This window comes from Mandrillus leucophaeus, unplaced genomic scaffold, assembly GCF_000951045.1.
Source record: "Mandrillus leucophaeus isolate KB7577 unplaced genomic scaffold, Mleu.le_1.0 Scaffold3, whole genome shotgun sequence".
NCBI classification, from domain to species: domain Eukaryota; kingdom Metazoa; phylum Chordata; class Mammalia; order Primates; family Cercopithecidae; genus Mandrillus; species Mandrillus leucophaeus.
In genome coordinates, this window is record NW_012103142.1 from 13,932,428 (window position 1) to 13,956,467 (window position 24,040).

At 43.3% G+C, this 24,040-nt stretch overlaps 1 protein-coding gene across 3 annotated transcripts in view; it reads right to left on the minus strand.

Moving 5' to 3' along the window:
* The window catches only part of CLIC5 (chloride intracellular channel 5), a 182,723-nt gene that overhangs the window by 46,064 nt on the left and 112,619 nt on the right, over window positions 1–24,040 (minus strand). For all 3 annotated transcript variants that reach the window (XM_011986850.1, XM_011986851.1, XM_011986852.1), the window contains exons 2-3: window positions 8,580–8,689; window positions 2,721–2,846 (exon numbers count right to left, since the gene is read on the minus strand). In XM_011986850.1, the coding sequence (XP_011842240.1) occupies window positions 2,721–2,846; window positions 8,580–8,689 (236 nt within the window). The remainder of the gene's footprint in view (window positions 1–2,720; window positions 2,847–8,579; window positions 8,690–24,040) is intronic.

Sequence of the window (24,040 nt, forward strand, 5' to 3'; positions counted from 1 at the left end):
TGAGAAACACATGGCCGACCAGCGCTTGGTGAATGGTTATGAGGGTTTTGCTGCCCCCTAGAGAACCAGAAGGCCAGGCTGCCCTGCTCCAGAAGCCGCACAACCTCCCAGCCACTCCACCTCCCAGCCTGGGTCGCTTGGGAAGCTGATGAGGCTGGTGGTTTGTTGTGGGCAGACCAGCAGGTCTCTATGGGGCTGAGGCACTGGCTTGGTAACATTTATTGGGAGGTGATTATGGCACCTGCCTCAGTCTGATGGGTGCAGAGGCAGCTAAGGTATACTCCTGGAGCGCTCTGGAATACCTGATGGCCTCACCCTTAGCACTCCCACCTTGGTAGCCTTCTGGAGATATGCATTTTAACAGCTTCGAGGGTTCGGCTACCTGAGTGTACTGGATTGTTAGGTCACTAACATGGCAGGAATGCACCTCATAAAACCTCCTATACACAACTGCAGTGCAGAGAAGGATCTGGACCAGTGGGAGCAGAGCTCAGGACAGGGAAGGTAGGTGGAGAGGAGAGACTGGAGGGAGGGTCTGCATCCAGCCCTGCCCAGTTCTATTTGGATCACGGAAACTTAGAATCTGATGAAATGATGATGAAGTCAGATGATGACTCCCCTCTGGAATAATGTTCAAGGACACATGGGGCATATGACTCCAGTGATCTCTGCCCACCTTGTGGTCTCACTGTGGTTGCAGACTGGAGACCCCTGAGTTAGAGAAGCAGCCCAGGAAAGGCACAGTTGTACTGGGGGTGGTGTGGTGGTGGTGAGGGAACCTGGCTAAAGGGCATGTGAAGAATCAGAGAGCAAGAAGGGCTCTGGGAGGCATCCTGTCACGGAGAAGGGAACTGAGGCCGAGAGCAGAGAAGGGACTGGTTCAAGAGGTGAAGGGACTGGCTCAAGAGGTCACAGCACATCACTAGCAGACTAGGGTTGTACCCGAGCCCCTCACCCCTCCATCCACTGCTTGGCAAAAGACCAAATGGGGCCCTCTGCTCCTCACTGCTTCCACTTTCCACTTCCTAATGATCATGATGGAAGCCCCCACTCCTGAGTGCCAGTGTTACTTCTAAAAGGGAAAATGTTAACTGCGTCATGAACTTGCCTCTATGAGTCTCCCAGGCAAAGTCTAAACTCTAGTTATTGAAAAGAGCATATTTTTTCATGTGGGATTTCAAACCAGTGCTAGCCATGAGGTTGAGTCCCGGGGACAGGGATGGAGTCTGGGCTCCCCCAGGGCACTTCCAGTCAAGTGGCTGGCTGGTGTCCTGTTCAGAGATGTGTGTGTGTCTACGTGGGGCTGCCCTATTGATTTAATTAATGCACTTATTTAAAGTGTATACTCAGCTGCTTCCAATGGGCTTGAGGTGGCTTTCCACTCTCAGTGTGCAAATAAACTGTCTGAATATGGATGACAAAGAATATTTTTAAGGAAGAATGTATGACTGTTTAAGGCTTAATTGGAGCATGACTGGGAGTTTTAATTTTTTAACAGCAATTCACTAGATGTGCGACCTTGGGTAAGTGACTTACTTTCACCCTGTCCTGACTGTGAAATGAGGTTAATGATAGTACCTAAGATGCTAGAAGGATGAAATGAATCATATTAGCTAAGTGCTGTGATTGGTGCCTGACACAAAATGAAGGCTATAAAAGTGTTGATGAATAAATGAAACTTTAAAATAAATGCAGAATAGTGGTTTTTAATAGTCAAATCCCACTTACTTTACTTACTTAGTATGTCCTGAACCTTTCCTACTCCTCTCCTTCGATTTTCCTGCCCTGTCTTGGCTCAGCCCTTCATTCTGTCCTGCCTTGACAGTCCCCGGAATTAATTCCTTTATCTCCAGCTTCATGGTCCTCTAGGATGCCAACTTCCCTCAACCTCTAAAGTAGGTCTTAAAACGGACTCCCCTCCTCCTGTGCTTAATCCCTCTCAGGATACCCCACAGGACTCACTGCAGGATAATACCCTACAGGATAAAGTTCTTGCCTCACTCTACATGTAATATTATTTTTCTAGTTTTTTCAAAAATTGTGATTGTTTTAATCCTTGATAACAGTATTCTGTAATGAACAAGTCTAGCTTGAGTACATTTTAGCAGCCATCTGTCTCCTTTTTACGCTCTTTTCCATCAGTAGCAACATGTCACCCAACAAGAACTTATAGCTCTCTGGTCTATACTCTCCCCGAACCTGTTTGCAGAAGAGGAGCTGCTTTTAGTTAGTTTTTTCATCTGTTTAATTGTGGAGTCAGACCAGATTTGGTCAGATTTAAGACCCTGGATGTTGTTTTAAGTCACTGGGTTACCCTTTCCTGACTTATTTTCATTCTGTCAGCCTTTCAGCTCTCGTGCTGAAATGAAGGAAACTTTGCCCTCACTTTGAGGTCTTCCAAGCAAAGTGAGCTGGAGAGAAGGGGACATACTGGGACGAGGGAGGCGTGGTATCCTAGGGCTCCTAAAATCACTCTGTGTAGTTGGGAGTGACTGGCTCTTGTTCATAGGCCATATCTACTCTTGAGTGGATTTCATGGAGTGGTTTTGAGGTTGGCAGCCCTTTGGAGGTCCTAGGCTCTCTCTTTGAAGACAGAGTCCTGTTCTCTGGACTGGTGAGGTTCCTTTGGAAACGCATCTGCTCAAAGTTAACACCAGGCCTTTATAGATCCAGCATGAACTCTTCCCATTCAACAGCTCCAGAAAGAAACAGATCCTTACTTTTCAGGGGTCAAGGTCTCCTCCAGGAACTCCTCGATCTTATTGACGTCTGTCTTCACGTCCCCGTTGAAGGTCAGGAAGGGCGGGTGCGTGCCAGGGGCCAGGTTGTGCAGGTCGGCTGGCTTTCTGTAGACAGAGCAAGATTCAGGTGTTGGCTTACAGCAGGGTGCTTCCTGTTCTGGGAAACCTAAGATTGATTGTAACTTAGACGCCCTGTACTATCCAACATGCCTGTCAGGGGAAACAGATTTATGGTGTGCAGTGTAGGGCAGGGGAGGTTGGAGAAAGTTCTGAAAGAATGTGGTGTGGCCCAGGAAGTGTGTCCAGTGCAGTCAGCAAGAGAGCAGCAAGTCAAGATGAAGGAGTTGAGTGCTATTTGAAAAAGTGGAGAGAATCCAGGTGACTAAGTCAGATCCAAGCTTTAATTACCCAGGGGAGACGTGGGGTTTTGCTTTTAAAAACTCTTTTACTAATCTGCCTAACAAAAATGTGCTATACATGATTCCATACTTCAAAAATTAATGAATTAGCTCATACTTTTCTCCTAACAAATATCTCCAGATACAAAAAAATTGGGAGTTTGGGCCATTTGTTCAAGTTAGATGCTTCTACTGTGTGTAACTTATATTTTAATATCTAATAACTAATGTCTAACATTGGTCAGCCTTTTGTCACACTCAACAAAATACTTTTTTTGACCTATAAACAGCCCCAGATATGGCCTTTGGGTAGCCAGGAAAATAAACAAACTATTAGATTGAAAACAAAACTATTAAATGAAGACGTTTTCAAAAGTCTTCTTATTGCTAAGATTATTCCTCCACAAACACCAGGTAGGCTAGTACCAAGGATTCTGAACCAAGAACCTCCTATTGGGGAGTATTGGTGAGTAAAAAGATACCTGAGAGAAAGCCTTACGATTCAAGCTCCATGAGGGAAAAGACCCAGAACCATGCCTGGCATATAGGAGGCCCTCAGTAGATACATATTTTTAATGGCTACATGAATAAAGCATGCATTTTTGAGACAGCTACAGTGGCTCATGCCTGTGATCCCACCACTTTGGGAGGCTGAGGCGAGAGGATCGCTTGAGCCCAGGAGTTTGAGACCAGCCTGGGCAACATAGCGAGACCTCATCTTTACAAACAAACAAACAAAAAAAACACAAAAATTAGCTGGGCATGGAGGCATGTGCTTGCAGTCTCGGCTGCTTGAGAGACTGAAGCAGGAAGATTGCTTGAGCCCAGGAGTTCAAGGCAGTTGTGAGCCATTGATGTCACCACTGTACTCCAGCCTGGGGGACAGGGTGAGACTCGGTCTCAAAACAACAACAACAAAAACTCATATATTTTAAATTTAAAAATGAGTGATTGTAGCGCAAAATTAGAAATCAAATGTTGGTCTGACATTGGTAAAAACTTCAATCCAGTTATGAAGGCTTTCAGCTTTCAGTTGAATGTGGGGAGGACCAGCAGGCAACTCCACTGCTACAGTACTCGTGCTCCACCATAATCTACCTTAATTCAAGCATCTACTGTTCTCAAAATATGACTTATGATGGTTCTAGGTTTACTAGAAAGAAGTTATTTTTCTTTAAATATTTAAAAATTCTGTTCAACATACATAAATCAAAAATCTAGGAGTCAGAAATTGTGCCTATTTTTTAAAAATTATGGGGTTACTTAAATGCTATCTTAAGTTAAAAACAATTTATTTTCTAAGTAAATGCAACTTCTGCTTTGTGATTGTATTCAAATAGAACACTTGGTTTGTGAAAGTTATTTCTTTTTATAGCAAACTTTGCTGGGCCCGGTAGGATCTTTTAGGTAACATATACATATATATGTAATAGGCAGCAAATTTGGTCCCTAAGAAGACAGACAGCTCTTTGGTGTGCCTGTTGGTTTCTGGGTCAGACACTTAAAGAAATCCAAGATAACCAAAGCAACAGCGCATTTCTCTCCGCTGGGAAAGAGGAGACCCAAAAGTCCTAAATTATCCTGAAAGAAAGTCCTAGATGATAGAGAAGTGGGTGAAATTCTGGAACACAGCCCCAATCAAATGAATGAACAATTAATTAACTGAGCAATTAATTGAACTTTCTGCACTTAGCCCACAGCAGTGCTAAGTGGTGTTTCTGGTGTGCACTGGGGAGCACACTGACTACCTGCAGGAAGGCCAAGTGCAGTGGAAAGGAAAGTGGCCTTGTGTTTGACACGGCTAGGTCCTGTTAATATCCAGGAGTGTGCTTCTGTGTCTGTGCCAGCTGGTCAGAATGCAAGAGCAAGAATGGAGCAAAGTGAGGGGGAAGAAGGGCTGGCAGATTGGGGAAAATGGGAAAGGGGAGGCTTATACTAAAATAATGTAGGGAAGAGGAGAGAAAATGGTGGCGACTTCCAAGACAGAGCTGGAACATCGGATTCACCCCAAATGCTCTCTCTGAGAATGCCACATTTCTTGTGGGAGTCGGGAGTGGAAAACATTAAACGCAGAAACTGTAAAAAAGTAAACAGTGGGGGTAGAGGAGTCTGTAATGAAACAAATTCCTGGCGTAATCAGTTTGGGAGGGGAAGAGAAGAATTTCAATTACTGTGCTACTCCCATGTCCCTCCCCAAACACACACGCTCTCCAGCTGCATTCTGAGGCACTTGGAACTCAGACAATTGAGACGGAAAGTATTTTTAAAATCTAATTTACTTAGTCCCTTTGTTTACTTTGTGCATGTCCCTCATTTTAGACAATGAAAGGACATTCTTTATTTGCTCCTGGTTTTTAGAGCTGACACAAGGCAGCAACATGTGTGCTCTCAGTCACCGCTCTGTGGCTTAAAGATACAGAAATGTGTTGTGGTGGTGGCGGTGGGTTTCTTCCTGGGACTCTAGAGAATCATGGCCACTGGAGTCAGACGTCCTTGGAAAGTACTGCCTGCGGCCACCAATGCTTAGCTAGAGTTGCTGCCCTCTGTCTTTGTTGACCCTGCTTCAGCATTTATAGTTGAGACTATATCATTAGCATTGGATGACATATTGCCAGGTATGATTTATGAACTGTGTAATGAGTATCGGTCTTCTTTTCCTTACTGGATTGCCAGCTCCAGGAACCCAGTGATAATTCTAAGAATAGCCAACACACATGGGGTTCTTGCTATGAGTCAGGTACAGGACTGATAGCAAATGTTTTACATGGCCTGCCTCAATAAATCCTCACCATAATCCTATTGATTAAAAACACACTGTCTCCATTGTACAGGTGAGGAAACCAAGGCTCTGAAAGTTCAAGATTATTCAGTCACTAAAGGGTGGTACCAGGAAAATAAATCAGTTTTCTTAGAAATTACTGTGTGTGTTGGTGGGTGGGGGGGACAGTAAGAAAGTTTTCTTATCTGGAAAAATGGAGTGGTGCTACTTGCCTGGCCTGCGTCAAAGGGGTGTTGGCTGGACCAGGTGTGTTCGTGTGAAGGAGGAACCAAACCATCTGAAGCACGCGGGCAGAGGTAGTTCCCTCTCCCACTCTCTTCTCCAGCAGACATACAAGTCCTCTCTCACACATGGCAATCCAAACACCTCCAATTCTCCACTGAAGGAAGCTGCTCTTTCAGAAGTCTGCTACTCTCTTTAGTTATCGCAGACACTAATTGCATAGTGGATGCAAGTTCATTTATTTGACAGATAGTAGTTGAGGACCTTTGAAAAGCTGGTTGCTATGAAGGATACAAAGAAACTTAAAACCCGATCCCGGTCTGTCCTTGAGGGACTTAAGGTCTCATTTGAAAGATGAAACAAACTTCATAACTGATGTATTATGGAGAGCATAGTTTTTGAACCAAGCAGATGGAGTTTTTAGCCCCTCTAATTTCTAGTTGGCATCTTGGGCATGTCATTTAAATATATCTGTCTCAGTTATTTCTCAAATAACACAGAGTAGTAAGACCTCCTTCAAGGATTATACATTATTATTATTATTATTATTATTTAATGAGAAAGCTCTCACCAGCTGTAAAGCATTAGGGGTGCAAACCTCATAACTTGATGAAACACTGAATAACGACACAAGGCAACATAGACAGCAGGTGCTGGGTGATTCTGGAGGGAGGCTGGGTTGATAGGTGTGCTTGTGAGTGTGAGGGGATGGGTATGAGATGGCCTCACAGAGGGGGTGGGGCTGAAGCTGAGCCTGAGGCCAGGGACAAGAAGGAAGAGAGGGCCTGTTTTAGACAGAGGATGCAGCTCAGCCAAGGGATAGAGGATCAAATGAAGAAGAACAGCAGAAGGCAGACCAGCCTGACAGAGTAGATAGGTCACAGTGAGAAGTGTTGGGAAAGAGTGTTGGGAAGAATGAAGGAAAAGACAGATCGGCTTTGGATGCCTCAAGTCCGTGGACAATGGGAAACATCAAAGGTTTCCTGTGCATGAAAGTGGCCTGATGAAAGCATTATTTTAGGAAGAATAACCTTAGAATCACATAAAGGATGGGCCAGACAGAGAGAAAAAGAGAGAGAGAACGTGTGAACCTGGAAGACCAGTTTGAAGAACAATGAGACTATCAGGATGGCAGTGGTGAGACTTGAACCAGTTGTAGGCTTTGAGAATGAAAAAGAGAGTTTGGAGGAAGAGAGAGTGCAATAAGAGAATGCTCTAGACTTGGCTACTGATCAACAATGAAAGCAGCAATAGAAAGGAGCAGGAAGTGTTTAGTGCCTAGAAAATAGAAGAAAAAGGCCAGGCGCGGTGGCCCACGCTTGTAATCCCGGCACTTCGGGAGGCAGAGTTGAGTGAATCACAAGGTCAAGAGTTCAAGAACAGCCTGGCCAACATGGTGAAACCCCGTCTCTACTAAAAATACAAAAATTAGCCTGGCGTGGTGGCACGTGCCTGTAATCCCAGCTACTCGGGAGGCTGAGGCAGAGAATTGCTTAAAGCCAGGAGGCAGAGGTTGCAGTGAGCTGAGATCGCACCACTGCACTCCAGCCTGGGTGACAGAGTGAGACTCTGTCTCAATAAATAAATAAATATATAAAAAGAAAAAGAAAATAGAAGAAAAAAGGAGTTCAGGAAGAGCTCAACTCATAGGAAAAGGATACAAATTGATGTATACAATGTTAGACATATATGATAACAGAACATCCAAGTGAAAATATCTGGATGAGAGCAGGGCTCTGGGTGTAGAATAATTCATATAAAGATGACAAGGAGAATATGTCAAGCTCACCAGGGATGAAGGTAGAGGCAGAAGATGAACACTCATGGGGGAGCCTCGAGCTGTTCCACATTTAAACAACAGGTGGAAGATAGAAAACAGAATACATTCTGTAGGAGTGAAAAGAGTGTGGTTCCTGGTGTTTGTAAGTCATTAAACGGTACTCTAAAAACAGAACAGTAGCTACTTTCCACCCAAGCCTGTAATCTAGAGCTGTCACACTGAGGACTTCTACAGCTGGGAACATAGCATGGGAAAGGGTCTGGATCACAACTCTCTGAAGACTCAGACTCTCACACCTGAAGTCTTGCTAGGGTCCCACAGATGATGGCCTTAGTACTACTGAAATGACTAATCCTGTATTTTTAGATGTCTGTGCCCATCTGTGCACTGGACACTTAGCTGCAATGCCAGTGCCCATTCCTTCCTTCTTCTTTGCTAATGGAAACTTGCTAATCAGGTCAGTGAAGCGCGTGGCACCAAGTGAAATACTTGCCTTTGCAGACTCTCTTGTAGCTAAGACTGGACCCTGAGACACAGTTTTGGACAATGAAGTGTGAGCAAGGGGCTGCTGGGAGCCAAGGGAGGCTTTTACCCTCCTTCATGGAAGGTTCTCTGTTCGTGCAGCTAAACATACTCCTCGTTTATGCAATGTACTTTACCTTTTCAGATCCACAGTGGTGACATTGAACACGACTCCTTTCAGCCAGAGGATCATGAAGAGGCGCTGAGAGAATGGACAGTTGCCAATGCTTTCCCCATCGATTCCAGCCTGGAAAGAAGAGAACCAGTGTCCTGAGTGGGCAGGTGCAATTAGCACAGGGAACATAAGATTGTAACGCCCAAATGCAGGTCTGAGGAGACCTTACTAAAACCATGTCCCAGCAACTTCAAAGGGCAGTAGCCTGATATTATTCATCTTTGTCTTCTTAATGTCCATGCAGGACAATGCCTGGCACCATGTAAGGGCTCAATAAATACTTGCTGAACTGAAATGCAAAATCATAACTTTATGAAATCATAGAACCCTGGCATCTTGTGGTAAAAGTAGACCTGCAACATCACTTAGTCTGATACAAATGATGTTGGAATGCCAACTTCTACACCCCCAAGTAATCATCTAGTTTCTGCTTGAATATCTCCACTGACCAGTCATTTGTATTAATATAACTCAAAGCAGTTCATTCTGAGGATTGCTCTAACAGTTAGAAATGCTTTCCTTCAGCTACCTAGCCAAAATATTGTCCTCTGTAGTTTGCCCTCCCCCAGCCCCTGGTCCTTGGTTCACACCACAGGGATGTCATGAATACAAATATCTCAGACTTTGATCCCATCTCCCTATATGGAGGCTAATCAGGAAGCTCAAGGTTTTAATCAATACGCCACTTAGTTCTGGCTAGTACTTGGCCTTCACTGTCAATAAGCCATTCATTTGTTAAATTACACTTTTACTCAACAAATACATATTGACTATCAGTTACGTGCAAGGCACTAGAGAAAATTGCCCAGGAGATTCAAAACTGAACTCCTCCAAGGAGCTTATGGCCTTCTGTAGGGTGGGCTTGGGGATAAGACAGGAACCCATGTAAAAATAACAGCATTATTATTGGGTGTTCTGCGCTTCTGTCATTTCATTTCCCTTCCTCAAAATAATAGGCTTTTTTAGGTCTGAAAAACAAGTCTATCTTTACTGCACTTCTGAGTGGGCTGCAGATCCATGAATTTCATAAAGAATTAATTTCAAGCAAACCTATGAACAAACAAAAAAGGTTGGGGAATTGGTCTCTGTAGAATTCATTTCCATTGGGTGGTTTATTGGCTGCCAACATAGTACTTAGAGGAAGAAATAACCCATTTGCTCCAGACTCTGATGTTGGCTGCCCTGGAAACCATGGCCCCTGCAGGTGGCCTGGCAGGGGATTCCACTGACAGGGAGGGCATGTGTGGGCCTGGGTATGAAGACTCGTGCAAAGCTGTAAACAATCCAACCAACATCCAGGAATGGGGGCTTCCTGAGGTTTTGTTTTTGTTTTTGTTTTTGTTTTTTCAAAAGAAAGGGAGAAAACAAATGCATTCCCAAAGCTCAGCACGGTTTTCCCCCTTGAGGTTTGTTTTGCTGCTGCGGCATTCAGGTGGGGAGGCAGCGATGCCTTCTTTCATACATTAGAACCTCATTATGCACTTTTTTCTACCTTGCAAGTTGCTCCCAGCAGGGGCTCAGGTTTATAATGGAAAACTGGAACCTTTGACAGTTCGCTGTATGTAATTGCTATGAAATTACAGTTATTTTACCTTCCTCTTAACTACACCAAAAGCCCCACTCCCTATACAGTTCTCACTTTTCCCCAGTGCTGGAAACAGACCCACCCCTGAGTCTTGAGAGAGCACGGACTCTGTTATATAAAATGGGAAAGGTGGGAGAGCACAGTGTGGACACTACACCTGCCCACGGAGCTAAAGTTACCAATAAAACATGCTCAGACAGGTGGCTACCAATTTAATAATAGCTTGGTCCTAACTCGAGTTTATGATGTAAGTTCCCTAGGAACTTCTCAAAAAGCACTTGACAGGTACCAGGTTCTGGGTCCTGTAAGACATCCCGACACAGGAAGAATTCCCCCAGGGCCAGGAATGGTGGAAGTAACAAGAGGAGAATTGAAAAAAAAGCAAAAATAAAAACAGAAGCCAGATCCATATACTGTTACCTGTTTTCCTCTGGTGGTGGTGGTGGGAGGGTAAGGGACTTGAAGGAGGAACTAGCAAAATAGTGGATTTATCAACTACATAAAAAAATTCATATAATAATAATATTAACAATAACTTATGTCTATATTGTCAGGCATTGTTCTAAAGGATTTACCTATATTATTAACTTGTTTATTTCTCATGAGAAGCCTGTAAAGAGGGATATTTTCAGCTCTTACAAATGTGAAACAGAGGCCTAAGGTTATCATCGTGGTGAAGCCAGGATGAACCAAGGTGGTCTGGCTAGAGATCCAGTGCTCTGAGCTGCCATTCCTGGAGCCAGCCTGAGGGTCCAGCCAGGTGACAGGTCCTCCCCCGGTGCTGCGAGGGCTGGTGTTGAATTTTATGGGCATCCTCTGGTCCATGTGCAATCAGCTCTGCCTGGAGCTTAGGGCATGGTGTCCTTCATGGCTCCCTACATTTTCATTATGTCTTATTAATCTTATATTAAACTACGATTCTAGGTTTAGTAAACAAAAATTGTCAAAGGCCAATAGAAATATGCGAGGATGCTACCATTTACTTCCACTGTCTGGGTGTCCCTCTTTCAGCTTCCTCTATTCCCCCTCAAACCCCAACAGCCTTGTGGCCCTAAGAAATAGTTTGTTAAACTCATGGGTTATATGTGATGAGCTGTGACAACCACCTGAAACATCAACAGAGAAGAACCAGGTGGGGTTCAGCTGGACCCCACATCCTGAAAAGTGTGAGGGGAAACCCAGGTGGACTTTGTTCCAGAGAGATTTTGAGCAATGGGGGCCAGGGACCGGCACAAAAGCAGTGTCCTAGGTGGAATCATGTTCCCCCAAATTCATGTCCCCCTGGAATGTGTGTATGGGACCTTACTGGGAAACAGGGTCTTTGCAGGTGGAATCAACTTTAAGATGAGGTCATATTGGATTAGAATGGGCTCTAAACATGGCTGGTGTCCTTACAAAAAGAGGGAACTTTGGGCACAGACATGCAGAGGACAAAGTCATGTGAAGATGAAGGCAGTGATTGGAGTGATGTATCTACAAGCCAACGAATGCCAAGGATTGGTGGCAGACACCAAAAGCTAGAAGAGACAAGGAAGGATTCTTCCTCGGAGCCTCTGGAGAGAGGCTGGCCCTGCCCACACCTTGATTTTGAACTTCTGGCCTCCAGAACTGTAAGAGAATCAATTTCTGCTGCTTTCAGCTATACTGTGTATAGCAATTTCTTGGAAACTAATGCAATAAGGGAAGCGTCAAAAGACGATTATATATATATATTAACAGCTATTGGCAAACTTCCCAAGGTCAAGATTCTGCTTTGAACACAATTGCCAGCTATAATCCCAAAGTACTTCCTGTTCTCTACAGTGCATATAACAACTTATTATAAAATATCATACCACATATAATATTCCATACGATGATACCAGTACTAGTAGCATAAAGTAATTATATAAGCTGTATGATTGTACTTCATGTTATATGCTTGATACTTCGTATTATATGCTATTATATATTGCCTTTCATATGATCTCTCTCCACATACTATGAGCTTAGCTCCCTCAAAACATAGTTGATGTTTTATTTTGTTTATCTTCAGCAGCAACAAGCACAGGCACCTGAAACTTACTTCATATTCAGTGCCTATTTAAAAGGATGCACATTGAGGGGAGGGTGATGTCCCTCCCTTTTTGTGGCTTGAGGATCTCAAAATTATCTCACTGGCATTCTGAAAAGCATCCTAAAATACATGCATACGTACTACATACATACATACATGGCTAGCCTGAGTTATGTAGCACACTAGCCGGAGACTGTGGTTCTAGACCCATCTCTGCCTCTACTTCACCATGTGAATGACCTTAGGTAAATTATCTCCTCTTGGCCTCAACCATTGCACCTATAACTTCCTGCAATTTTGTAAATTTAAGTGGAAAATGGAGATTTGTTTAAGACTGTGGTTCTCAAACATTTTAGTCTTCGAACTCTTTTATGCTTTTAAAGATTGTTGAGGATCCCAGAAAGGTTTTATTTATGTGGATGATAGTTATTGATATTTACTGTGTTGTAAGATAAAGCCGAATCTAAATATTTATAAAAATGCTATAATTAATGTGTCTATTAACATAAACATAAAATAACAATATTTTCTAAAAATAAAAGAAATTTAGCAAAAGTGGCAATGTTTTATATTTTTACGAAATCTTTAACATCTGGCTTAATAGAAGTTGGCTTCCACATTTAATCTCTTGGTATTTAGTTGGGGTATATGGGGCTTTTGTTGTTGTTGTTGTTTTTGAAACAGAGTCTTGCTCTGTCATCCAGGCTGGAGTGCAGTGCCGCAATCTCAGCTCATTGCAACTTCTGCCTCCCAGGCTATAGCAAATACTGACAAATACTAAGTCTGAGTAAGCACGGTGTGTCAGCCAGTTGCCCTTTTAAGTAAAAACTGCTTTGTGAGGGAGGCAGCTGGTTCAGCTGGCAACTCAATCATACAAGTGCTTTTCCTTTCACAACCATCAGACTTTGGAATGCAGCCAAAGAGCTTATGTGCATTTCCCATTTCATCAACCGGAATGTTTAGAAGACATGTATGCAAAAGTTGAGATTTAATAACATTATATAATTTTTAATGCTTCATCAAGGACATTCATAATTGACGCTGTTTTTTGTTTTTGTTTTTGTTTTTGTTTCTGCATATGCATGACTGGCTAGTACCACTTATGCCACTGCTTGGATTTGTGCTGAAACACCAGTGAATTTACCCACGAAATGCCAATTCCAGAGAGAGAAGCATACCATCTTGATGTAACTCTAAAAATAGTTGTGACCTCTTAAAACCCCTGAAAGCCTTTTAGGGACCCCAGAAGTCTATGAACAACATTGGAGAACCATTGCTTTAAGACGTTCCATGGACACACCAGGTATGTAATTCTTGGTCTACAGATAATGAAGGGAAAGCTGATAATTGGCCAAAAGTCACTCGAGGGTACCCAAGTCCGGAAGTGGGAGGAATCGTTCAGAGAGGATCCAAGAAGAAATTGTAGAAAGTGACCAGATGACATTGAAGCTTGATAGATGTGTCAGTTATCAACTTACTGCCTTTCAGCTGCAATGCACCCTTGAATATATGCTCTGTGAGAATGGGGAATTTCTTTAAACATTTCTCCTTTAAAGTGAGTACAAAGTTAGGCTTTCTCACCAAGGAGAACTAGACGGGCACTGCAGGAGGAAGAGGTTTTCTTGCTGACTGTGGTGTGGGCTGGGGGTGGACGGTGTAGCTGTGACAGGACGCAGTGGAGCCACCCCAGCTATAGGCTCAGCATGCAACCCACCTGGCACCTCGTAGCCTCAGCCTGGTAATAACCTTTCCAGCACTCTTGACACAGAAACCAAAGCCCCCATTAAGCCTATATCCAGCTGGCCTATGGCCAGGGTGTCCACATAGCTTGGTCCCTTCCTTTGCAAGCCCCATGTGTCCTGAAGGCCTTCTTCTCCACTGACACCTGGATCCTGCTGCACGCTGTACCGATGCTGATTGCTTGTTCCCTGCCTGAACTCTGGGGCGTGGCCTATTGCTTGCTCAGCAACTCCACACCAGCTCTGGCCTGACCAAACCAGTGAACTTCTGTGCCAGGTTGCGAACAGCTTCTAAGTTTGTCCTTCCCTGGCTCCTCTCCCTCAGCCCTAGGGTACTATAGAGAGTTTCCTTATATGTCATGGTTACTCTTTTATCTTATGTAATACTTCATGTTGAATTTCTCCTGTTTAACCTACCATGTAGTTTCTCACTCCTGATTGGACCCAGACTACCTCAGATGCTTAAATGTCTGTTATTTCAAAATGTAAGATTTTTATGACCTTTGATTTCTTTAAAAACCTGGCAAGGTTAAGTCCTGGATGAAGTATTAGGAAGGAAACCTCAGTTTTCTCAAGAAAGATAATTAAGTCACCATTTACGTCACATTCCCACTTTTTGTTGCTGTCGCCCATGAAACTTGTCCCTGAGGACTCAAGTGATTAAATAATTTTGTTAAGTGTACAGATAAAAATTATACAACAGTAGGGGTGTATCTGACCTCAGGAATGCTGTACTCCAGCTCTTTCTTTTTACTGGTAGAGAAATAGGCCCAGAAAGGTTGAATGAATTGCCCATGGTAGCACAGCCAGTTCCCACAGCAGAATCAGGTCTCTCTAACTCCTGACTTCCAGCTTTGAGCAGACCACGTTGGCTGTTGTCCTTCAGAAAAGAGTGGCAAAGTGGCAAAGGCCACACGACGAGGACTTTCTTTAAACATAATAACTCATCTAAACTGCTTAGACAAAGAAGCTTTCTTCTTAATAATATTTCCAGCTGTCCATTTTTAATTAGTTAGTGTAAGTCAGACAACATTTCTAGTTGTGACTATTTTTTTTTTTTAACACCAAACGGTCTATCCTTCCAACAATTTGGCTGGTAAGACTTCAATTAGCAGGGATGGGACTTGGTGGTACGTGGTCCACATGAGGACAGAGAGGTCTGCTCTTGAAGAAATCAACATTCTCTTTCACAGAAGCCACAAAAGGCCTAATTCACTGGGGTTACCCAGGCATTTTTCATTCAAGAAACAGGTAACAGGTATACATTTGAGGCTACAGAGACCCTCAACATTTATCTAAAGTTTAACATATGGGCTGAATCAGCTCTATGTAGACTGATCCCTGTACATTGTGATATGAAGAATTCTAGGTATGCTGGTCAGAGTTCGCCAGAGACGGAACCAGCACAATATGTATGTGTGTGTGTGTGTGTGTATTTATATATATATATACACACACACACACATATGTACATATATATACACACACACATATCCTGTTATATCTACTATATATGGAGAAACATATACACATCTTATTTTAATAGAATACATTATAATAACATTACATATATGTATATGTATATAAATACAAATACATACCAGTTGGAGTGTGAAGATTGAGAGATTTATTTTAAGGAACAGGCTCACACAGTTCTGGAGGCTTGGTGTGTTCAGAATCTGCAGGGTAGGCCAGCAGGCTGAAACCCCAGGGAAGAGCCGCAGTTCGAATCCAAAGACTGTCTGCTGGCAGCATTCCCTCTTCTTCAGAGGAGGGGACCAGTCTTTTTCTCTATGAGGCCCACCCACACTATAGAAGGCAATCTGCTTTACTCAAAATCCACCAATTTGAATATTAATGTCATCAAAAAAAAAAAAAAAAAAAGCACCTTCACAGAAGCATCCAGAATAATGTCTGGTCAATATCCGGGCACTATGGCCCAGCCAAGTTGATGCATAAAGTTAACCATTACGCCTGGCAAAAACATTTTACTTGATTCAGGTAACCTGTTAATTCAGTATCTGTCATCTGCACCTTAGCTCACCAGATGGTTTTGTAAACAATTGAATATAGTTGTGTACATGTCCCCTTCCAAAAGAACTCATAGTAAGCTCCAGACTTAGCAGGCTCCTTGGTTTACATCTCTAAGTGAGCAGGGTCCAGTGGTGCCTTTGATGTATAACTAGCCTGGTTTGATGGTGGCTTTGGGCCCAAGGCCACCTACAACTTTGTATGTTGCACAATGCCACTGTGTTTGTGGCCTGTTGGAGTGTCTGTCCTTCAGCCTGCCTTGAGCTTTACGTCCATCCACCACTGAGTGTATATTCATCCTCCCGTACTTCAAGACACACTCTCTGAGAAAGAACTGCCCTTTCCAACTCAACACCACTGCCCCTTCTCCCAGCCCCTTCTTTCTACTCCCACGTGGCTTCTTTCCTATTCTTTCATGTCCCACTATTTGAATAAATGAATGGGTTTCTTTTAAACCTCTTGCCAGCTCTGCTTCTGTTTAACAACTTCTGAAATTGTTGTCTTTTAATCTCTTTCTGGGTTAGTCAATTTTTTTTCCTTTGTGTCTTCACCTACCTGATATTTGTCTTATAGCTAAAACTTTTGATTATCCTTTCTTCTTAAAGCTTGGCCATCTGCAGCCTCCCTTGCCACTTGGTGCCTCTTAGGAGGCAGGGGCCGGCTTTACAGGCAGGCAGTCTGTGCAGTTGAATAATGGGGCCCCACACTTAGTTTAATGCTCTACTCTTGCTATCCTGAAATTCTTAATAATTTTGGAGCCTAGATCCCTCATTTTCTTTTGGCAGTAGGCACTGCATGTTATGCACTGGCCCTGCCTGTGGCCCCCTTTTTCTTCCTCATTCTTCTTGCTGACATCCTCCTCTTTCTGGTATTTGCCCTCTCAGCTCACCACTCTTCCCCTCCATGCTTGGTGCTCTTTGGAGAACTTATCTACTCTTGAAAACATGATTGTCCTTCCCAAGTCAGCAATAACTCTGGCTTCTAGGCCTATAAACATGCTACTTACCCTAAGCTTTAAACAAAAGTAGAAAGGAGAGTCAGAGAAGGAAAGAAAACAAGGGAAAATGTTGAAAGTCTATAGGGCTTGCTTGGCTCAAGTCTCCCTTGTTGGTTCCACCTCCTAGACTATCTCATTCCAATGTCATATGTTATTCTAGAATTTGCCTCATTTCAATTAAATATCTCACCAGTTACTAGATACTTGAGGTTTTCTTATAAGTCAGACAATATGCCTTGTTATTACTATTTTTCAAAACTAAATGATCTGCCCTTCCAGTAATCTAGTTGCTATGCTCTGTTAGCATGAATGTGACTCAGTGATTTATTTATCTACTCTCAGAAACCTGTAAGTACTCAAATATAAGTTTGATGGCCTTGATATATCTTCCAAGTGATTCCACCAATCTTGGGAAGGCAGAATGGCTCTCATATGTTAATACTATAAACCTGCACTGTGCCTTGGGAAAGCCCAGAGTCCACACTCTCTGCCTCCAAGTTTGGCTGTTTCTGCTCACTAGCCCAGGTGTAATATTTAACAGCTAAATTCCATTGCAGTAGAGGCAGATTTCAGTTCTCAACTACACAGAATACTGTGGTACAGTGTTAGGGGCATTGTATAGACCCATGCAGACCTGGGTTCAAATTCCTCCCCTGACACCAACCAGCAGAAAAAATGTCTGCAGCACTATTTCCAATCCTGTATGCCCTTCATAACCTTTCCACAGCCCCAGCTAGAGGTGGAGTCCACATTTCCCTTCTTCTTAAAATAGGGCAGGCCTTTGTGGCTGCCTGCGTGAATGGAATATGGCGGAAGTTACACAATGTGTGACTTCGGAGATTAGGTAATAGAGGGTGATACAGCTTCTGCCTATGTCTCTCTCTCTGTATCTTTTGGTATGCTTGCCCCTGGAACCTAGCCACCATGTTGTGAGGAAACCCAGAGCACATGAAGAGGTTCTCTGTAGTGTTCCAGCTAATAGTCTCAGCTAAGTTTTCAGATGACAGGTTGCCTCAACAACCACACAAGAGAATGAATGTAATTTCTGATTATTGCAGCCCCCAGGTATTGACTTGTCCCAAATGACATCTACTGAAGTAAAATTAGCCATTCTCACCAAGTCTTGGCCAAACTGCAGGTTTGTGAGCAAAATAAGTGTTGTCATTGTTTAAAACCACTAAGTTTTGGGCTGGTTTGTTACTCAGCAGGCAACTCACCTACACACTTAGCCTCAGGCCCCTTATCTTCAAATTGGTGGCAGAGTTGTTATGTAATTGGATAACAATATGTATAAAACATATAGTATTTCCTTTATACATTTATGATTATTGTCATATGGCCAGAGAAGAACAACATTTAGGAAGAGCTTGTTAAACACTCTGTTTATGAAATGCTATGCCTTGGTAAAGACTCAATAGACCTGTCTTTGATGGCACAAAACTTCAATAGTACCTAGTGTTCAGGGTTTTGTGTATGAAGCAATAAATTCAACAAAGAAAGCAAATACAGGAAGAACTACAGCTACAGTTCATTGACCAGAGGAGAGTGTTCCTAAACTAGGTCAGTCATGCATTTACTATGAAGAGAGAGAGGGAAAAGTGACTCATGTTTGGTTAACTGTTGGTACAATGATAGATACATGCATGTATGTTCTTTACAAGACCATTGCATTTCTGTGAAAAGCAACACCCTCCAACCAGACACCTTTTTCAAGTCGTTCAAGAGTCAAAGATGAGAAGGGCTGGAACCCAAGGAATATAGATGGTTGAAGCTGAGGGATCAGGTCTGGGACCGATTCCTGGAAGTTTTCTATTGAAGTTTATTGGAAGCCTTTGTGTTCTGTCAACATCCGGAAACATTTTCACAGCTATTTAAGGTACTGTCATCCTATTCTTTAGACCTGATTATGGCTCTCAATGCTTGGATCAGGAAAGCTGAAAGCTGGAATTCTTCCACCTCAGAAATGTACCAAAACACAGGAAACCAAAGAGCGATACAAATCTACAGCCTCAAATAAACACAACTCCTTTCCACATTGGCTTAATTTGAAGAAGAGGTCTCCTCACTTAAGCCTTCCTTGGAGAATCCCTATCTTAATAGAGGAAATATGTTTTCCACTTAATGAGGCCACTGTCAAAGTTTTGCTTTCCTCCCTTGACATTTTTTTTATTTGTTATCCAAGATACTATGGAAATTAATGGCAGCTCTTGATCATGAATCCATTCCCCCTACATTTAAGGAATAACCCTGAAATTCCTATAATCCTCATACCAAACAAGGATATCTTGACATTGAGCTCTCCTACTCCTACAAAGGTTGGTGTGTGGGATCCTGAGATAGCTGAGATTCCTCAATTATTACTTATCTGCCCTTCTGTTCTGGTTGTCTGAATGTTGAGTTTTGAATATAGCCTCTTATAGGATAAGCTGGTCTGGAAAGACTTTAGAGACATCCCAAAATCTGTCATCCTAGCTCTCTGTTGGTTTCAATAATCACTCATGAATCCCACACTCAAATATAACAAATTAAAAGCTTATGACACTAAAATGAAATCTGAGTCCTGAGGTTTATTAATTAGGGTCATGTACGTCTGAGAACTTATGCAAAAAGCTTTTGCAAAATTACTAGTTTATAATATGTCAACAAAGTATATTTTTAGAGCTTGAAAATTCCACTCAACTAAGCATTTTAAAAACTGGAATGCCCAGACCCCACTGTCAGATATTCTGATTTAATTAATCTGGGGGTAGGGCTCAGACATCAGAATTATTTTCCCTCAAAGTTCTCGAGGTGATTCTAATGTTCAGTCAGGACTGACAGCTTCTGATCTGGTGGTACCCACAGTGGGAGATGTCCAGTAGAATCACCAAAGGAGCTTGTTAAACAAACAAAGAAACAAATGAGCTCCCTGAATCCACTGTAGACATGCAGAATCAGTCTCTGGGCTCGGGACATGTGTGACGGGCTGGACCAAGCACCGACTGTAGCACTTGGACGTTGTTTCTCCCTCCTCTTTTTGTTTCCTTTTTCCTTATCTAAACCGGAAACTCCTTCACATCCTGGCCCCACTCCTACTTCCCACTCCGTTTCTGTGCTGTTCTTCTTCACCTTCCATCCCTGCACAGGCCCTGAAAGAAGTGCACCATTTTGAGTTGTTCAGGGAATGGAGAGCTCATTTTGGATCAAGACATCTGGAGAACCTCAAGTCAATGCAGCTATAAACAACGCCAAGAACTTCACGTGCCAACTAATATTTTTATGGTTGCGTCTCCACATAGAACTCTTCAGTTCTGCCAGGTGGGTCTTCCCTGAGGGTGACAGAGTGCTGTGACTGGGTATAGAAACCCTAGCCACTGGGCTCAAGTTCTCATGTGGTCAACCACAGGCCATATGTACCCAATCACATTTGCTCTCTTCAGCCACCTTCCTCTAGTCAGCCATGGTGAAAAATGTGCCTTTTAAAAAAATTCAGGGTACTCATAAGGTCCTGTTTTGGGCTTTCTTGGCTATGTGGAGTGCCAGCAGGCTTTATCTCCATTCTCAACCATATGCAGGCACTTGGCCACTTGGGCAGGGTGGATCCACACAGCCAGATATGCATCTTCACCAAGGCCCTGCTTGGTTCCAGAGACTAGGGATGTAGTGATGTGGTGATGAATGAGACATAGTCCCTCTCTTGAGAAGCTGTCACACAACAGAGGCAGCAAAAAGTAAAGAGATGATGGCCAGGTCACCACTGAAGTGCAGTAGTGGTAGAGCATGGGTGGAGTGGGGACCAGAAGGAGCCCACCTAAGGGTTCAGGGAAGGATTTGGGGCAGCAACAATGCCCAGTATGAGCCTCAAATGTAAGAGAGTTTATTCATGCAAAGTGGTAGATAAGGCCATCCAGGCAGAAGTGATGGCATATGCACATGCCTGGAGGCTGGATTGCACAATGCAGGTGTATTAGGCTGTTTTTGCATTGCTGTAAAGAAATACCTGAGACTGGGTAATTTATATTGAAAAGAGGTTTAATTGGCTGATGGTCCTGCAGGCTGTACAAGTGTCATGCCAGCATTTGCTCAGCTTCTGGTTAGGGCATCAGGAAGCTTATGATCACAGTGGAAAGCAAAATGGGAGCAGGCACTTTCTATGGCAAAATCAGGAGCGAGAGAGAGAGAGAGAAAGGAGGAACCAGGATCCTTTAAACCACAGCTCTCTTGTGAACTATCAGAGTGAGAACTCACTCATTACTATGGGGAGGGCACAAAGTCATTCAGGAGGCAACGAACCACATGACCCAAACACCTCCCACCAGGCCCTGCCTCCAACATTGTGAATCACATTTCAACACGAGATTTGACAGGGGCACACATTCAAACCATATCAGTGGGTGTGCAAGGAATTCCAAGCAGATCTTGTTCATGCTCTGTCAGGAAAACCCATGCAGAAATTCTCTAGTTCCCTTTTTTCCTCCATTCTGAGGACCCCAGCCCAGTCACAGGCAAAGCCACAAGGCAGTCAAACGCTCATCTTCTGGGGGTCTCTGTGTCTTCCTGATCTGCTATTTCCACCATCATGCGTCTCTAAACCCCTCAGCCGCCCTTGGCCAGCATGCCTCTCCCCACTTGTATCTCTCAATGCCAACTCTGAAAGCATTCACATTTAAGTATGAATTGTTAATAACTGCTAAGCACTTATTCCTCCTGGGGTACTTTTATTTATCATGACCCAGATGTAAGCAAGGAGATGAAGCTTCTATAGTGGGGCCGCAGGTGTCTGCCAGAAAGTGATTAAAGAACTGGGAAAGAAGGAAGAAGGGCAACAATAGCTTCCTGGAGGTCCTGAAACCAGACATGTAGGTTTTTATCTATTATCTCCTATGTGAGATCCTGCCAACTTATTACTTCTGCAGCTTTGAAAGACTAGCTCACACAACGAGTGCCCCAGACCAAAAGGCAGGCACACTTTATCACAAAACTGCCTTAATTTTCATTTAAAATTCTCTATTTAAAATTACTTCAAGGTTGGTTGGAAGGGCAAGACTTCAAAAACAACAACACTTCCTTTTTTAATTAGTTGGAGGTGGGTGACGGTAGGAATGTTTTAGCTTTGCCGTTAATATGAGTGCTATGAATTTGCAATAGTGACATCTTCTAAACTTGTGTAGTAAGATCTTTGTTAGCAAGAATGTTTGGAGAGGCAAGATGTTCCCTGGTGAACTGAATTCCCTGGGTAGCCCTTTAAGCAATACGGGGCAATGTAATAAAAAGCAGAAGATTAAGAGTCCTGCGTTCCAGACCTAGTTTTGACACAAAGAGTTGTGTGATCTGGGGCAAGTAATTTTCCCTCTCTGGGCCTTAACCTTGTTATTTTTAAAGTGGATACGTTAGAAAAGATGGTCTTAAAAGACACTCTGTTCCTAAAATGTGGCTAGGAGAAGGTGAAAATCACTAAATCTTTTATTTGCACCTAAAAATTCCAATGGCTGAATAGAGACTCCATAAGCCACTACAGTCCTCTCTCCCAGCACCATGCGTGGCTCACAGCACAGGGCTGGATAAATGTTTGCTGAGAGGATGAAAAAGCTTGTGGACTAGCATTCTATCCTGAAAACACAGGCTGCTGGGTCTGCAGGGGAGGGGCCAGCACTGTAGATTGCAAGGAAAATCAGCCCACAAAGGAAGAACAACCTGTGACCACTTTTGCTAGCTGCTTCTGGGCTCTGCCTTCTCACAACTTCCCTGTAGCATCTTTCCATAGTATTCTCAGCACCTTACCGTAAAAAGCAGTTGAAGAAGCCCCCTTTTTGGAAGGCTGTTCCCACCCCATGTCTCCGCCCTCCACCCCCTCCTGCTTTATCCAACTCCTTTAGACTAGGGCAGCTGAGGTCCAAAGACTTCAGATGACTTTTCCAAGGCCACGTAGACCATCGGTAGGGATGGAGTTTGCTATTGAATGGAGATGACTGAAATCTGTCAAAATCATGAACTTATGTAATTTAGACAGAATCATGGAAGATAGGAGAAACAGAACTGAATCTTTTGGAAAGTCATCTTCAGAGAGACTTTCCTGCTAACCCTTGCTTATCTTTCATTTTATTCCCTTAAAAGAGTAAGCAGCTGAAGACAGAGGAAGAAAAATCCTGCTTGGTTTTTGAAGGGTATGGATTCACATCAATGCGTGTGTTTTTTTTGTTTTGTTTTGTTTTGTTTTGTTTTAATTGTGGAGGATTTACTCAGGGTAAAGACAGCAAGTCACACTCCTACTGCAGCTCTGCAACTCCTGAGCTCCTGGGGGAAATAGAAGGGAAGCTGTGTAGCTGTCTCTTCTCACTATGTTGCTTCTTCTCCGGCCTAGGGTGATTGGGAGGATTAGGGGAGATAACACAAGTAAAGTGGGGGCACAGTGCCTGGCAGAAAGCACTCAGTGCATCTGCCATCTTCAAGGTCACTCTGCCCTCTGGGCCAATTCCTCCTTCCTCCCTCTCCTCACCCCCAACCAGCAAACAAAGGTCACAGGTCTGGAGAAAGTCCTCTGCCACCATGCAACAGGGAAATGTTTCTCCCAGCCAAGTGCCCCTGTCACGTGGGCCCACCCAACTAATTTCTTTTGAGCTCCTATAGAACTTACAGTGAAGACTGTAGTTAGTCCTGGATGATTATATTTTCTGCTTTAGAAGGGAGCTTTGAAAACAGCCTCACAGTTACAGACAAAACCAAGCCAGTTTTTGTGTCAAGAAGACCCAATTTCGTTTTCTCAGCCTTGAAAAAAATCAATTTGAACTTGCTACTGGCTGAGTTATATGTTCAAGCTCAGGCCGAGCTGTAATTGGAAAGGAGTCTGTCTTTTGTAATCCCCAGGCCAAAAGGGGAAATGAAAATCTTTTTTAAATGGCAGAGGAAGGCAGGAAATGTTCTCTTTATTGTACTCCCATAAAAATATAAACCTACCCAGTAATTATACCACACACACACAATAGTCCAGGCCCTCACCCAGGAAGCCACAACCTGAGATGAAGGAGTCAGTGGTTAT